Below are 18,245 nucleotides of genomic sequence, written 5' to 3'. Positions count from 1 at the left end.
AACGAGTGCCGTACAGAATATGGAGCCGAGTCATGTTTTTCGTAATAAAATTAATCAAATTATAATATTTAATATTATAACGTTATATGTAATAATAATTCTGCAAATGTATTTTATTTTTAACTCCAACTTATTAAATAAGTATTTATTTCTTAACACAGGACTGATATTTATAATTGTCTATAAGATTCATTATATTTAAGTAATGTATTTGATAATAGAAAACTTTATACATAAAATATAAATAATATTGAAACAAATTGACAAGCTGTTTTATACTGTTATTTATACTTTTATCTAAAAGAAACCTTCATAAACTTATCTAATTTATAAAATATAATTCTATTAAATATTCCGCAGCACAATATGAATAAGAAATTATAACAATAAAAGTACTGGCTTCCAGATATCCTAATATCTGTAAGTTGTCTGACATTAATCTAATATGTGTTTGTATAAGACAATGTACCAATTGATTTAGATCATTTAGAAACGAAATTAACGGGCAAGTAAACAAAGTTAATACATGTCATTTGATTGAATATGAAACGATAAATATTGCTAATTATTTATATATTTATAAATAAATTTGATTGAACGAAAATATTTCTAAGGTATGTATTACATATGCCTTAGGGTAAAAATTTAAAAATTGTGTCACAAAATTTTTTTTATTAATTATAAAATTTTCCATCTTACTTTTCGTAATTGAAAGTGATTTTATAATTTATGCGAATACGAATACGGTTAATTTGAGCTTTGAATATTTTAAGGAGTGAGTTTGCTCCTTTCTTACTAATAGTCTAGTTCACAACATACTTGTAATTAAATTATCATACTTAGTTTAAGCATACGTACATTTATAAATGTGTATACACACACACACACACACACACACACACACAGAGAGAGACACACACACACAGAGACACACACACATACACACACACACGCGCGCGCGCACATACATACATACATTTAATTGGTTATTATTCAAATTTTAATTTAAAATTCTTTATAATCATTGTGAGAATTTATATTCAACGATTTCATTGTACTATATAAGTTACTATTAATAATGAAATTATAGAAAGCTATTCAAATTCCAAATAGAAAAGAATATGATTACTTTTTTCACAAAAATTTTAATTCGTAAGAAATTTAGCTGAGTGGTGAAAATTTTAATTTCAAAATTTAAATACAATAATATAAATAATATTAATAATATAAATTATATATAATACCGAAAATTACATGAAAAATCTTGATTAGATCAACATACAAATATACAATGATTAAGAACAAGATGAATGTTCATAGAACAATCAACATATTTGCAAATAATGCGGAGCATAGAGAAAAACTTTAAATTAAAGGTAGCAGGTCTAGAAAGTAAACATATTAAAACAATAATCTTACGATTCTTATTTAATATACGCATTTATTTACTACATATACTATGTCTCTATGTACAATTATATATATATATATATATATATAAATTTATGTATAAATACATAGTAGAGATATAAAATCTTTTGATCAACGAGTACACCAAAAATATATTGAATATATAACCGATTGTCTATCGATTTAAGACGCTTTCAATAAATTCCTTGTACAAATGAAAGGCAATAAGAAGATTTATTTTCCCTGAATCGTTAGCCCTATGTGGACATGTTCCAAGGATAATGGCTATAAGCTTATTGTTATACATAACTGGACCGCCACTGTCACCCTGAGAAACAATATTATGTACATTATTTTCTTTATTCATAGAATAAGCATTTGAGCATTTAAAAAAAAATGCATTACTTCAGTCAGAACGAAAATATGCAAATTTTAAATTGTAATGTTAATTAAATTGAATTTTAATACTTTCAGTTTATTTTACACGCACATTATTATATAAAATTGCGGAAGACTCGATAAGACAAGAAAGCGATTTTACTTGCGCACAAATCAAATCTGAAACCTTGCATGTTCGTAAAGAAAACTCCCGGTTCAAATAATTAAATTAACCCACGCATATGTATTTTTTTATTCGAGTCTTCCTCGTATAGTTATCCTTATTCCTTAAATAATTAATTTTTATTTATGGATTCACCTACGAATGATTTTAGAATTAATTCTTTCACTCATAATTTTTTTAATTTCGTAGCTATAATTTTTCTAACTTTCAATAATTTTCTCTTTATACATAAATCACTAATAAAGCATAAATGAAACATCGATTAGTATTTCAATGTTAAATGCATAGGTCATATAAAATTTCTTTTTCTATACTATTTATTATTTTATTAAAACTATATAAAAAAAAATAATTAAGCTTTTTCACACTTACGATAGTGACTAATGCGTATGGCTCTCCAATTGAACATAGAAATCTTTTATCGGCAATAACTTTCAGATCGTACATGTTCAGAAGTCTTTCTTCGCATTCCGAACCCTGTATGGTTTTTAATTTAACCGTTGTTAACATCATTGATTCACCATCTTCGGATGGCTTGCCCCATCCGGCTATAGTAACAGTTAATGGATATGTATATATATATGGTGCGAATGAGATGACTGCTGGTGTTAGATCTTCGGTTACATCTCTCGTTAACTAAAAGAAATGTGTTTCATCAATAAATAATGTACTCAAAAGCTAAGTGGTTTGCTAAACAATGTATAGAAATTTTTAGTAAAAGCAGAAAATAAAATACATCCAGTATAAAAAATTTACAAAATATATTAAATAATCAGGATTTACATGCACTAATGGTTTAATTCGTGTGAAAGTAATATTTAAATATACTTCACTTCATTAACATGAAGTTTTCGAAAGCTGTCTCATGATAATAGCACTTTTACTTCAATTAACTATAATTTTAATACATACTTTGTTTAATATAAAAATTTCATTTAATAAGTATCAAAACCTATTATAATATATCTCATTCATTCATAAATTCATAAATATATTATTCATAAATATATTACTAAATATCACATAATATTAATGACTTATATTAAACGAAATTTGTTTAAATAATGAATTATAAAGTTTTGATCGTTGTACAGTATGGTAGTCTAATGTAGATTTTTTATTTTATATTGCTGGATAAAATTTACCAAAAATAAAAAATTAACATTCTCATACGGTCAATGCTTATAAGTACAACATTTTTTATCACTGTGCCTCACACAACTGAATAATTTCATATAGTATATATATATATAGTATATATAGTATATATATATATATATTATATATATTATATATATTATATATATTATATATATAATATATATAATATATATAATATATATATAATATATATAGTATATATAGTTAAAAAGATTTTTACTTTGCATATATCGATTTCACGTTAACTTTTCGAAAATTTGTCAAAAATATTTCTAAATAATTTATTTACCCTTATAATTCCAATATCATTTTCCGGGAATTCAGGAATTATATTATTATATAATGCCCATTCGTTGTATACTATCCACCAAGCTGCAAAATATCTTTTACCAATGCTTAGATCAACCGATCCAACTAATATTTGCATAAGATGTAGTGTATCAATATCCAAACAGTGCCCAGCAGTTACAACATCCCTGATTGAAATTAACGATCCCGTACATGTTTGATATGGTTTTCGTACTTGCTGTTCATTATCAATTCGCATAATAACTACCGCAAACGGAAAATCCCATAAGTTTGCTTGTTTAACATCCTGCCCAATTATGGCACTTACTGCACTATATTGATAAACTAATAAATAAACATTTTAATTTTATTTAATTATGTTATTGTTTAATTATGTATTGTATTGAATAATACGCTTGATATCTTATTTAAATATCAATATTATTACTTACAAAAATATAATATAAATTGACTGATAAGTGTATAAATTTTAAGATGCATACTAAATATCTGAAAATATTGCCAAAAAATTGATTAAAGTATTATAACAATTAACGACCCAATTCTAAAAAATATTATATAAGGTAGAAAAGAAACATGATTATAAAACAATAATATTTATATTATTGTTTTTATATAAGTTAAGCGATATGTATTTAGAATTAGTTTAAATTTAATTTACAATTTCAAAATTATTAGTTTTTTATCTTTCAGAAATATCTGCATTATGTCATATAAATTTTATTACATTTATATCGGCATTACAATTAGTTAAATATCTTCGATAAATCCTACATCCAACCAACTATATTGCATTAACATGCATTCGAAATTACATTTACACTATACTTTGATAAAATTAATTTATTAAGAAATATAGAAATATTTATTATGAAAAATATAATTCGTTTTGACGCTTAAGAATATTTATAATATTTAATAAAATTTATATCGTCTAAATAACATAATACGAAGGCGCTTACATTGTAAGGTCGTAATTTGTAACAAAGCTACATTTAGAGTAAAAATTGTTATCTTTAATGGAATACTTCAACAAAAAGATGTAAAATTTATATAAAAATCCTTAAACAGATGTTAATTTAAATTTGAAGTAAAGGTAATCATCTATATGGCAAGATATTTTTAATAACAATTAGTAAAATCAATACAATCACATGCTGCACGATATGTGCTAGAAATCAAAAAATTTATTTGTCCATATGTGTAACGGTCTTGAAGAGTCAAAAATATATAATGACATATTAAAATTATTCTTAATACTAAGCGATATGCAAGATTATCTATCTTGAACTTATATTTTTTGTAATTTTAATAAATAAATGCAGCATAAAATTTTAGTTAGTTTAAGAAGTTAATAATATTAACGTATATTATCGCGGTTGACAATAATTATATTAAATATTTCATTATTTGCATATATTTTTTGTATAATATATGATATTATATTATATATATATATATATATATATATAAATATAATAATATGTATATAATATTTTTTAAATAATTTAATAACCGTACACAGAAAATAAAATCTAACAACTCTCTGAATTTTTGTTCAAATACACTTTCGTCGTAATAAAAATCTTAATATAAATAAAATAAGAAAAATATCAACTACTAAATTATATTTTAAACTATACGATCGTAATATATAATTTTAAGAAAATGAAACATTTACTGTATTATTTATTAAATAAAAATAATATCTAATATCGATTCAATGGATATTTAGATTTAAATTTTCAATATATTAATTTAAATTTCCAATATATTAATTGAGCTTCAGCAATGGCTACAAATGCAATATAAAAATGTCTGATTGTCAAAAACAATGAATCGATGTCGTTTTATATTAATTAATATATTACCTTTATATAATTTTTCAATGAACAATATATAGTTTTTACAGTTAATAATAATAAGTATTTTTCAGTATATAATGTACAGAATGTTACTGTAATTAATTCTTCGGTAAAAACTGTTTCTAAATTTCTTTCCAATAATTATCTAAATTTTTATTTTTTTTGTATTTATATTCAGATTTAATGCTTGTTTTCAATTTTTTTATCAAATCTTAATTAATAAAGTCACAACTAATTAAATATTGACACAAAATTAATATAATAATTTCATGCAATTTTAATTTATTCTATAAATTAGCAATTTAAACAAAATCCCCAAAAATTTATCATATGAATGTATGATATGAACAATTATAAATATTTCTGATGAATAATAATATTACTCGACAATATTTTACAGTCAAGTTGTCTTCAAATTTAGAATGAGAGATATTTTTATATTTTATTTCGATTATTTTAGCTTCCAAAAAGTATGTTATCTTATTTTATTTTCTAATCCAATATTTGATAATTTACATTATATGATGATATTTTATTTTTCAATTAAATAATGCATAAATACCTCAGCGTGACTTGAATAATACGTAAATTTTTTTATTACTAATTTTTTTTTTTTTTTTTGATTTTTATTATCCTGAGAATTTCTAATCAAACCTTTCATGTAGCTATTTAAGAACCTAATAATCAAATTAATAATCATATCATAGTATTTTTATTCTTAGAATTGAAAATATCATATTATACATATCATTTATAATAATATAAAAACAGTCAAAAAAAAATTAACCTTTTTTAAATTATTATTGTTATAATATATTAATTCAATAGAACGTAAAATAATAGATATCTTCATATGCCGAATTTATCGCTATCGTTAAATCTGTTGAAATTTATTTATAAATAATCATTTCAGGAAACTTTTAAAATAAGGTAATAATATTTATTTCCATATATGACATCATACAACGGACTTCACTAACTGTAATTAATTTTGTCAATTTTAACAAATATTAATATACTGTAAAACTGAACTCTTCCTTTTTCATTCATTAACAATAGAATCATATGATTAATAACTAATTAATTATTATTATTGTAATTAATCTATTGTAATTAATTTATTGTTGTTTGTTTGCATAAATCGCAATTATTCAACTCCAAAATTTATTTATAAGTACAATATAACGCCTGAAGTAAAAACATTATTATTTAAGATAATTACATATTATTTAATTATTAATTAACGTTGAAAATGGTTTGTCATATGTTATTTTATTCAATTAATAATATACACAATATTCTTGTTTTCAATCATAAAATTACTTTTATATATAAAATATCAAACATAATTTCATTATAAAAACTAATATGACATAGAGATTAAACACATTACAAATTACAAATTAGTAGAGATAAATTTATAATATTACTTGTTTTTTTTTTTTAATAAGAAACGTACAAATCAACATTTTCCTTCATAAAATGCTTATAATTATTCATTTCATTTTGATTAAACATGTTACGTATGTGAGAAAAAATTCTAAAAGTCGTTAAGAAAGTGAAGAATTATCTTAGACATTATTATTGATAAATAATATTATGAATATTTTCTTTTAAAATAAACAACAAATGTAATATAGAATCATTTATATTTTGCAAACAACACAGAGAATAACTTCTCGCGGTAAATGTTTCTTCTAAAAAATCGTTTTATTTGTAATTTATATTGTCTTTTCTTTTTTATTCATAGTTGGCCATTTATTCGTTTATTAGATTTAATATAGATTAATTCAATATATATATATATATATATATATATATATATATATATATGTATATATGAAGCATCTTCAATTATTACTATGATTGAAATATAAATAATACTATTATCTCTAATTAGAATATATCATTGCAAAGAAGTTCAGTATATAATTATGATTGTAGTAAAAAAGTTATCTGTAACAAGAAATGTGGTTACTATTAAAGTATGTAGAATTTATAATAAGACTGATAAGAGTCAAGATTCAGAAGGTTTGAGCCATTCTACTTTAGGGTAAATAACTATTTCCAGTTGAAACTGTAACATATGCTTTATTATGTATAACATATATTATTATCAAATTTTCACATTAAGAGAAATATTCATTTTCCTTTGAGACATATGAAAAGTATATTAATATAATTAATTAATTAATTATTCATATTTGTATATTATTATTAATTATCTATTAAAAATCATTCAAATATATAATTATATACGTAGAAACTGATTTGAATAAAATATTATAAGAATTGTAGAATTTTATCGCTCTCTTCGAATATCTTTAGTTTAGTGCGATGAAAATAATTTCTGTAGAAACTAAAACACTCGGCTCTAATTATCTATAGTATTATTATATAATGAAAATATATGGAAATAAAAATTTCAAATGAATATCAAAGAATAGCTTTGTAATGCTCAAATATTCTATATTTTTACTGATATAAAAATTATCTATATAAGTGTGTCTTTGACGTGTTATTTGATTTTTTTTTTTTTTTTTTAGATAATATTAATTCAATAATTCTTAATCTGTAATACTGTCTTTTTTACCTTTTTAGATACAAATATTTCTTCTATCTACCAAAATATGTTTATGTAAATCGTTCAGAAAACTAATATAAAATAATTATTTCATATATTCAAGTCTTAAATGGTAATTGAAGTAGAATTGATTGTAGTTGATACTCATTTGCATGTCAAATCTTTTATGTTAATTTATTAGCAAAATGTTCTTTCTTACCTTGTGTTAGCATATCTTTTAAATATAAAAATTAGTGATTTTTATTTAATTTATTATAATTCTTCTATAGTTAAGACAAAGCTTTCCACAAAATTCCTCTATTTTGCATTATTAATTCTGCACTTTTTTATTATATGTTTTACAATTTTTATTATAATTTACCTCTACTATACGTAAAACTATTTTATGAATGACATTTTATAAAACAAAATTTATTAATACATTTAAAACGCACGCATTAATTAGTTCTTATATATAAGGATAATTGGATTAATTAAAAAAAAAAAAATAAATAAATATTAAGTTTAATACAGTCAAAGGGAAGTGAAAACTGTTTTAATGCTTTTGCGAAGACAGACAGAACATTTCATTTGAAAATGACCTTTACTGTACCGAATGAAGAAACTTCGTATGCAAAGTATGTTTTAACACATGCCATTTTACGATAGACTAACGTATAATAAACTAACATAATAAATTATGTCAAATGTTTTGAAATTTATATATTCGTGTGTTGCTTATTACAATAACATATATTATATCATAGTATACACCCAAAGAAAATTAAAATAAAATACATATAACGATAGTGAGAAAGTAATTGAAAGGACTTATTAATCATTACAATTTATCTATAAAAACGCATTAATGTACTTAATTAGCGTAACTATAAAATTGTCATACTTTTTAAAACTATAATATAATGATGTGATAATCTTTAGGTAGTTTCGTTAAATAATAATTATAAAGCATCTGTCAAAATGAAAACACTTGTATCTCCATATAGTATTTGGAAAACTTTCTTTTTACATTATTAATCCGTTATAAGTGTCAGTATATAAATGTGGGTACAGGCTTTATATCAAATATCATCTGTTGCTGTTTCTAAAGACAGAGATTGATCTTTATTTTTCTTGATCTCTATCACACTCCTTTTCTTGGTGCGCGAGCTAAAAAAAAAAAAAGTAAGCGCACCCAGAGTCTGTCAATGTCGTGTAAAAACAGATTTTGTAATTTCGGCATCTGGAATATACTGTAACATATCAAATCTACTACTTTCTCATGAAAATCAACTAAACATGATGAGCTCATCCAAAAAGTCTTCATATATAGTTATATATAGTTGTCTTATATTAAAAGCTGTAAAAACCATTGTATATAGCAATGGAAAATTATCCCTATTATTATTTCTTTCCATGTAAAACGTACAGAGTTTAAGAATTATATTTGATTTCAAATATAATACAATTCACTTTCATAATAATTAAAGTACAAGTATCAATAGAGCTTATACTATTATTTATATTAATTTAGAAATATAATGAAATGAATAATTTGTAATAATAAGAATTTTTAATATATAATAATGCTATATAAAATTTAAAACAAATGACATGATTATGAAGAATAATCGAAATCTATTAAAATAATTATGATATATGTGAAAAAAAATTGAAGCATTTGAAATATATTACATTAAATGCTATTTTTATGCTTTTCAAATATTATATTGTATTACATAACTTATATATATTATAAATATACACTTGTATATTATATAAACTCATATATTATAAAAAATGACTTAGTGCTTATCAATATGTGCGCTCTAAAGTCAATATATCCCTTTCATTATTTTATTTCAAATGATTTTTATGTTTAAACGTTACAATAAGCGTATCGGTATTATTATATAGTGTCGAAATTACTATAAATAAGGGAATAATTGATGAATGGATTTAATCCACCTAGAAAATAATTATTGTAAATATATAGAAATGGACAATATTCAAAAATACAATTTTGAAATCCAAGCGAACTTTTATACTATGTAAGAGAACTACTATATTGGTCCAATTTTTTTTTATATTGATAATTGCAGCATTTACTTTGGTATTATTTATAAGCATTTTTATAATATTTTTGGTTATATTATAATGTCAATTAGATATAAATGTAAAAAAATAATAAGTTCCTATAAAATGTATAAAAATGTAATTTCTAAATAAAATTTTAGAAGAAAATATTTTAAAAATTAATTATAAGCAATTATTATTTATCACTTTGCTTTTACAAATTAAGATTAAAATATAATACATTATATATATATATATATATATATATATATATATATATATATTTCACTAATTTCAGTTTATTACTAATAGTTATTTTACTAATTTCAGTTTTATGTATAAATTAATTTATTATATTCCGCATCTACATCCTACTAAATTCTGAATATCAAATTAATAAGTTTTTATTACAATTTTTTACTGTTTGTCACTTCGAAATCATTTTCTGATAAACAAAATTTTAAAACGCAAGGACTTGAAATGTAAGTCATTTTAATGGAACACTTAACATTTCATTGCACATAAAATTTAAAGTCCGAACACCTTAATATAAATAATTTTGATGTATTGAAATTCGCACAAATATTAATTACACAAAGTGCCAACAAATATTTATTACAAAAATTTTTTAAGATCATTTTAAATATTTTATAGATATTTTAATAAATCACTCAGTCAGTTTTCCAAGCATCTGTGTCAAAATAAAAAGGATAAGTAAACTAGTATTTTCCCATCAAATATATCGAACGTGACAAGTAAATTCGAACCCTCGGACCACCTTTATCGGCTCTTCTTGTACTTTTTGTTATATTGTAAGCGGATTATTTTTTCAGAGGCCATCAAAAAAACAGACGACATTTACAATCTAGTCTTTTCATCGGAGTGGGGAGTTTCGTCTGGACATAGCATGTGTTGACCTGGCCTAAGTTTTTTTTAAGTATTATTCAGAAAAGAAAAAAAGGGGCTAAATAGTGAAAAGTCTGCGGAGGCCATAAACTGTATAAGAGCAGTCTGACCTTTCCAGCAGCTGCGCCGTTTACTTTTTACAAACCTTTGCATATTGAAAATCATATATCATATCATATTCCGATCTTATGTATGTTTATTGCAATATTAATTACCAAATTGTTTATAAAATGATAATATACTAACTAAAATATAACTTACCTTACGTAATTTACCAATGATACTATATTTCGTGCTTCTTATCTGCAATAAAATCAACAAATTATTGGTGTGAATTAATATGAAAACAAGTGAATAGAAATATCAGGGCCAAAGAATAATTATATAAGGACCTATTCAAGTTCCATATAAGCGACACCTAAGTCAACCTCACACACGAACAAATAAAATATTCAAAAATACAGAAACTGTATAATGTGAAAGCCGGTATGTCACCTTATTTTTTATTCGAAAAATATACAATAAAGTATCAAACATTAATTATGTACTCAGTTAAAACGAGGCAATCTTGTTCACGCAGTTTTACAAAATTCTTTGATTTTTCAAATTGCCAAGACTAAGGATGGCGGTCTTATAAATTTAAAAAAAAAAGCTTATCATATTCTTAGAATATTACAATGCAATAACGGTAAGCAAAGAAAATTGCACCTTCGATAAAATAATTCGATTTGTACTACTAAAGCATCTAATATTTGGATTACAAAATAAACGCATAAAAGAGATTATTCTTATTTTTATCGAAGGTATTGCGGAAAAACTACAAAATAATGCAAACTTAATAATACGAGAAGGTAATTTACCTAATGCATCGTGTAGTGCATACTTTAACAAAATATTCTATTGGGTAACTCATTCATATTAATAAATTATGTTACAAAAAAAATGCATAGATCATACTAACATATAAATGAAAACATATTACAACATAAAATTTAAAGCATCTGTACAAATAATGATATAGATATATTAGAACTTAGATAGGAAAATTACGTCTTACAATCTAAAATTAAAATGATCATAAGGAATTTTTAAAAAGTATACCTTTTATTAAAATTATTAATAATTATAATGAACTTTTTTAATTTAATTAATCTCACATAGTAAAGCATTGATAATTTCTTGTTTACTTAAGAAAACATATTTCAAATAATTAAATTATTATAGATTTTGAGTAATACTTATTAACAAAACGGGAACTAAAGTATTTACACTCTTGGTCGGTTATCGATTCATGACTCATTTATATTTGTGTCTCTGCAAAAGATAATATTATTACGAACAAGTTACTCGCTTTTACTAAATGCAATACAATAAAATACTAAAAATTAAATTATCATTTCGAAAATAAATAAATTACTTATAAGTACTTACAAATACTTGATTTAATGACAAATATTTTCTTATACAATACAAATAGATTTCTTCGTTATCCGTTATATATAATATCTTAATGATTTTTAATGAGAATAAAAATATAAACGTAAATCAGAATAACAAATTAATTAAATATTCTCATGACTAAACTAGTTTATATGATTAAACTTAACGATAAAAATTGTTGTTGTTGTTGTTGTTGTTGTTGTTGTTGTTGTTGTTGTTGTTGTTGTTGTTGTTGTTGTTGTTGTTGTTGTTGTTGTTGTTGTTGTTGTTGTTGTTGTTGTTGTTGTTGTTGTTGTTGTTGTTGTTGTTGTTGTTGTTGTTGTTGTTGTTGTTGTTGTTGTTGTTGTTAAGTTTACCTACATTTATAATTAATTAAACATCTGGAAAAGTAAAGTCTGCTTCATATTTTGTTTGAAATAGCTAATGTTTACATTAAATAAGATCTGATCAAATAGATTCCACTATTAACATAAGTAATGAAAAATATATTACATATAAAAATAAAATATCATACAATAGAAATAAGACAGTTAAAATTAATCGTCATTTTCTAAAATATTCAAAATACCATAATCGTTTTTGTATAACTTAGTACTAGTTATCTATGTAGAATAACATACACCAGAATTTAAAAACCAAGTACACATACATGTATACAGTGAATATAAATAACTAATTTAAGGAAATATTTAAATTCACTTACACAAACTACATTTAAGTCAAAATTTATTATCATTTTGTAAATCCTTACATATATATCATAATCATATCAGTGTATTTTAATACTTCTTATCTTTATATATAATAAATATTATAGAAGAAATGTATATATATATATATATATATATCAAACACTTACATTTTCTTATGTATGATGTAATTCTAAACGTTAATTAATATTTGCGTATAATTAATATAAGACTAATAAAAAGTATTTTATTTATTAGAATAAAAAATATAAGTTTTATTTCATAATACTATTTCAAAATTTTGTAATCATAATTTTGAAGAGCTTTTAAACATTCTCTTACATATTTTTTTACTATTTTTAATTACGACTTGTATGAAATTCTCCAAAACGTAATATCCATAAACAATTCATGAAAAATGTTCATGAAAAAGAAATTATCTATTAATTAATTTGTACACTTTACATCTGAATAAAATATATCATGTATTATTATTATTATTTATAATCATACTTTTACTTTTATACTTTATCTAACAATGTACAAGTCATAATAAAAGTTACTTATAATTTTATATTTCAAGCAATAAATATTTCGGAATTACAATTTAATAAAATAAAATCAAAGCAGTTACTTACTGTCTTTAAGCAAAACAATTCAAAATTACGGTAAAATATTATAGTCAATTAATTTATGTTTTACTATTCATATTTTAATTAATGTTCGAAAAAATAATCAAATTGAGAATTTAATCATATTGTAAACTATACAAAAAATAATATTCAATAAATCTATTTTATATATGCATATCTATTTACATAGGCATACATTTATCATATGACATAAAAGTTATTCATTAAAACAATATTTGTATTTATACAACGTCTCTATTTTTTTTTAAAGAATTCATATATATATATATAATTAATATAAAATTAATATATATATATATATATATATATATATATATTTATATTTATACATCATAATATAGATACATAAATAATAATATTTCATATTTTAAATGATGAATTAAAAATTATTTTAACGAGAGTAAATTTATTTGCACAAAAGTAATACAGTTAAGATAGTACAAGTATATAATATGTATAATAAAATAATCAAATTTTCTATAAGCTTATTATATTTTTTGTGTATGCAAATTTTAATGTATGAAAAGTTAAAAAATTGTCTTAAAAGTCTATTTACTATATAATTTGAATATTATGCAAATATGCTTAGTTATAAAGCATTGGTGATGCACAATTTACAAAATAACAATATCAAAATATTATTTAATGCACATATAATAATTAATTAACAATTTTTTATAATTTATTTTTTTTTATTTATTTATTATAAAGATTTCACTGTGATTAATGTACGTGTGTATTTTTAAAATATAGTAACATTACATATGACGTTTTATATGTAATCAATAATAATTCGCCAAACTGTTATTAGTTTTCAAAGAAACAATTTCACTTACTATGAATTATAGAATCAGTTGTTTATTTATACCTAAATTACGTTCACATTCATAACAAATTGACTCTATAAAAATATGAAACTAGAAAATATAAAGGTTTAAAAGCATAATATTTCTAATCAATAGTAATATATAAGGTTAAAATATATTTCCATTATTCATAGAATTTTCATTGCCTACCAAGAGGACCTTTCTAAAATCTGCACTCTCAATCGTACATTTTGATCCATCCTTCTAATCATACCTAATAACACTCCTACAGTCTGTTTGCACATATTCACTTTATCTGCCCTAACTGTAGATATGCTTGTTTCGTGTCTCATTCTCTGTCTGTCCCCTTCCACTTTCTTTGCTCCTTCATCACCACTTTCACTCTTTCTCTCTTACATTTTTTTTATCTTACACGCTATCTCCCACACAGTATATCCTTCTCTTTCTTTCTTTTCACCCTTTGACTATTGTGCCCACACGCAAGTAATCGCAAACACTAAAGTAACACTAGTCTTCCATTAATATTAATTCATTGATAAAATTCTTTAATTTATTTGATATCGTTATTATATTTGCCAAAGTTAATATAAATTTTTTGTATAATTTGAAATAAGAAAGCTTAACTTTTTAATGAATCAATTTTTATTGTCAACATAATAATCTGCGTTATTCATTGCGAAAAATAATTGATAAAAATTTATTTTTTACCTCTATGTCTGTGAATCAATTTTAACTACATACTGGCCTTCGATAAATCTAAAACAAAAGATAATAAATTCGGTAAGAGAATTTATCATCTGCACAATAGTCGAATAAGTAATGAATATAATAATAAATTTGCTTTATTTAAAATAAACAAAAAGGCCACGTTGCTTCAATATTAATATTAATATTTCTAAGAGTAGCAATTATCGTATTGATAATAATACCGATATTGCTATTCGATATCATTAAATGAGAATAAAACTTCGTATAGATTAGATGGGAAAATTTCATTGAAATAATAGAAAAACTATATCTTTAAATTTTAACTAATTTCTAATGTGCAGATAAATTTAAATTGCAGGAGAAAAACATGAAAAAAAAAACAAAGAGGAAAAAAAAATATAATGGAGAGAATGCCATTGACTATCGGCAAAAAAATTGTAAGAAGAGTCTGTAAGCGTCTGAGATCTGTACTTTAACATATTGAGAATAATCAATTTTATTAGAGAAATATTTGCACTTGACAAGATACGCCGACAAACGACGTTCGCGGTGACAAGAACATCGCGACTCTCCTCGGATTTCGCAGCACTCGTCGCTCTGCACAAGTATTTTAATTTTCCAGTAGCTACTTCCTAACCGCGATTTTTTTACCCCACGTAGTTACGCCCACGCGACACTAACGCTTGACGTGTTGCTGTCAAAACTTCACCCGGAATAGCCTTGCTAGTTTCTTTACTTCTTGCTGTTTTCTTTACTTAGCCGTTACAAATTGTATGCGTCGAGACGCGGTGCTTTAGTTTCTAAACAACCTTTTACATTTCCTTTATGTGCATAAAAACGAATTGCAAATATGACGATAACGACAGCTCCAACCAAATTTTTTTTTCCATTAAATGCATTTTCTACTACCATTCTCCCTATGTGCGCGCGTGTGCGCGCGCGCGCGCCTATTTACACATCATCTATACTTTAAATAATACATTCTTCTTGCTCCAGCGTCTTTCAACCGCCTCTTGTTCAACTTGAAATTAAATCCAACAATTTATCCAAACGAAATTACAAAATAAATCATATAGTGAAAATTCCAATATATTAAGTAAATGAAAAATAATATTATTTTAATAGGCTTATGTGTGTTGGATATTATGTAAGTAATTACCGCGTTCTCATTAATTTCTTTCAGAATAATAATTACATTAGACTAATTAAGACAAGAAAAATATTCATAATATTATAATTGGATCCTTTTTAATTTACTTTTAAATTATGTGGATTTTCTGACACTGATTTATTAACTTGCAATTTTTTTTTTATGTTTCCTCGTAAAATTTAATTTACAAGAAAACATTGGGTTTATTCCACTATGACACGCCTTTGACACTGACAGGCCACGTATGCATTACACCATGATGTATTATACGTTTATGGCAGCATGACGTGCTGTGCATTGGGGTGTGCTAGACGCTTGTTACACTACTACATGTTGTGCACATGCTCTACTTATTTATGCGAATGCGCGTGCGTCCATAGGTACGTGTCCATGCGCGTCTTGATGGTAGAACAAGAGGGGTAACCGATAGCTCAGTAGGGTAAGAATGCGACAAATATTTCTTAATACAACGTTAGATTTTGCAAAAAGCATACATCTCCTTATAAAGTAATACTTGTATCCATCTATTTACTACTAAAACTTTCAAAGTAATATTAACATAAAAAAAAATATATATATACCTATTGCTACGAGAAATCTATCAAAGTGTGTGAAACTTATGAAAAAATTCATATTTCACAATGTATTAATATAAAAATATTATTTATATACAGTAATTAATAATATTATTGGTCTAAGTTAATATTAGATGTGATATTTATGTTTCGACAAATGTAATGTTAATCGCTTTTATCCAAGTAAAGACGCGAAAGACTTTTATGTTTTATTAATCCACGGCAGTTCACCTCTATATGATATATATATATATATATATGTATATATACATGTACATTAATTTCTGATAGAAATGGTCTGAAAATTAAATATTTAAATGTAAAGAAATTGTAAACAATAATTAAAAAAATATATTCTACATGATACCCGTATTTAGTAGAGTAAATTATAAACTACCGAAGCCTATGTAAAAAAATAATCATATTTACAAATTTTAAAGATATTGATCCTATTTCAAGGATTTGCTTGTCTCATTTATTAAAATAAGTTTCACATAATAGCAATAAACATAAAACAACAATAACAAGTAGAAATAATATAATAATAATTATATACACTTTGAATCGGCCATCGAAATTCTAAATTAAGTTAATATTGGTATTTATTTTTAATAAACTGTGGAATATGCATGGCAATTACTATTTAACTAAAAAATTGTAGTGTATTAATACATTTGTGCGGCACTGATTTAAAACGATATTAATACGCACACTTATATATTGATTTTTTGAGATAATAGTATATTTATTTATATGTACTGTGAGAATGAAAACAGTGAAAACAATGAAAACGATCAAAATTCTATGAAAACACTAATAAGAGATCTTCGGATGTATAAAAAGGAGATGTTTCAGCGGAAATGGGAACTATGTGAGTAAAAAGACTTTGGTATCCTGAAACCAAGTGAGAAAATTAAATAACATATCCGAAAAAGCTGACTCCGTTCGTTTGGAAGTCCAACTGCTAATCTTCGTAACAGTGACTCACCTTATAACAAAGATCTTCGCAAATGCATATTTTCCGCATTAATCGACAAACTTATATTATTTTAAAAATTTTTATTTTATTAACAATTTGAAATCTTTAATGGTAAATCGTGAATTTGCATTATTTTACTAAATCCTACATTATTATTGTAAAGAAAAGTTACATATCCTGTAATTCTTATTGTTATAAATTTAAGCAACAATTTAGTTAAACTATTTGCAGACAAAGATTATAAACATCTATAATAAAAATTAAAGGTGTTATTTAAAGTTTTCTTTTATTAATCTAACCTCATTAATTTAATATTAGTTAAACATTAATATATATATATATATATATATATATATATATATATATATATAT

General features: G+C 23.3%; 1 protein-coding gene across 1 annotated transcript in view; it reads right to left on the bottom strand.

Moving 5' to 3' along the window:
- Positions 1-2,095: 2,095 nt before the first annotated feature.
- The window catches only part of LOC105360409 (uncharacterized), a 38,164-nt gene continuing 22,014 nt past the window's right edge, over positions 2,096-18,245 (bottom strand). The window contains exons 2-4 of the mRNA XM_011497304.1: positions 3,423-3,766; positions 2,345-2,608; positions 2,096-2,107 (exon numbers count right to left, since the gene is read on the bottom strand). Of these exons, the coding sequence (XP_011495606.1) occupies positions 2,096-2,107; positions 2,345-2,608; positions 3,423-3,766 (620 nt within the window). The remainder of the gene's footprint in view (positions 2,108-2,344; positions 2,609-3,422; positions 3,767-18,245) is intronic.

This window comes from Ceratosolen solmsi, unplaced genomic scaffold (genome assembly GCF_000503995.2).
Source record: "Ceratosolen solmsi marchali unplaced genomic scaffold, CerSol_1.0 scaffold13, whole genome shotgun sequence".
Taxonomy (NCBI): Eukaryota; Metazoa; Arthropoda; class Insecta; order Hymenoptera; family Agaonidae; genus Ceratosolen; species Ceratosolen solmsi.
The sequence above is the reverse complement of the archived record's forward strand: the minus strand, read 5'-3'. Positions and strand labels throughout refer to the sequence as shown.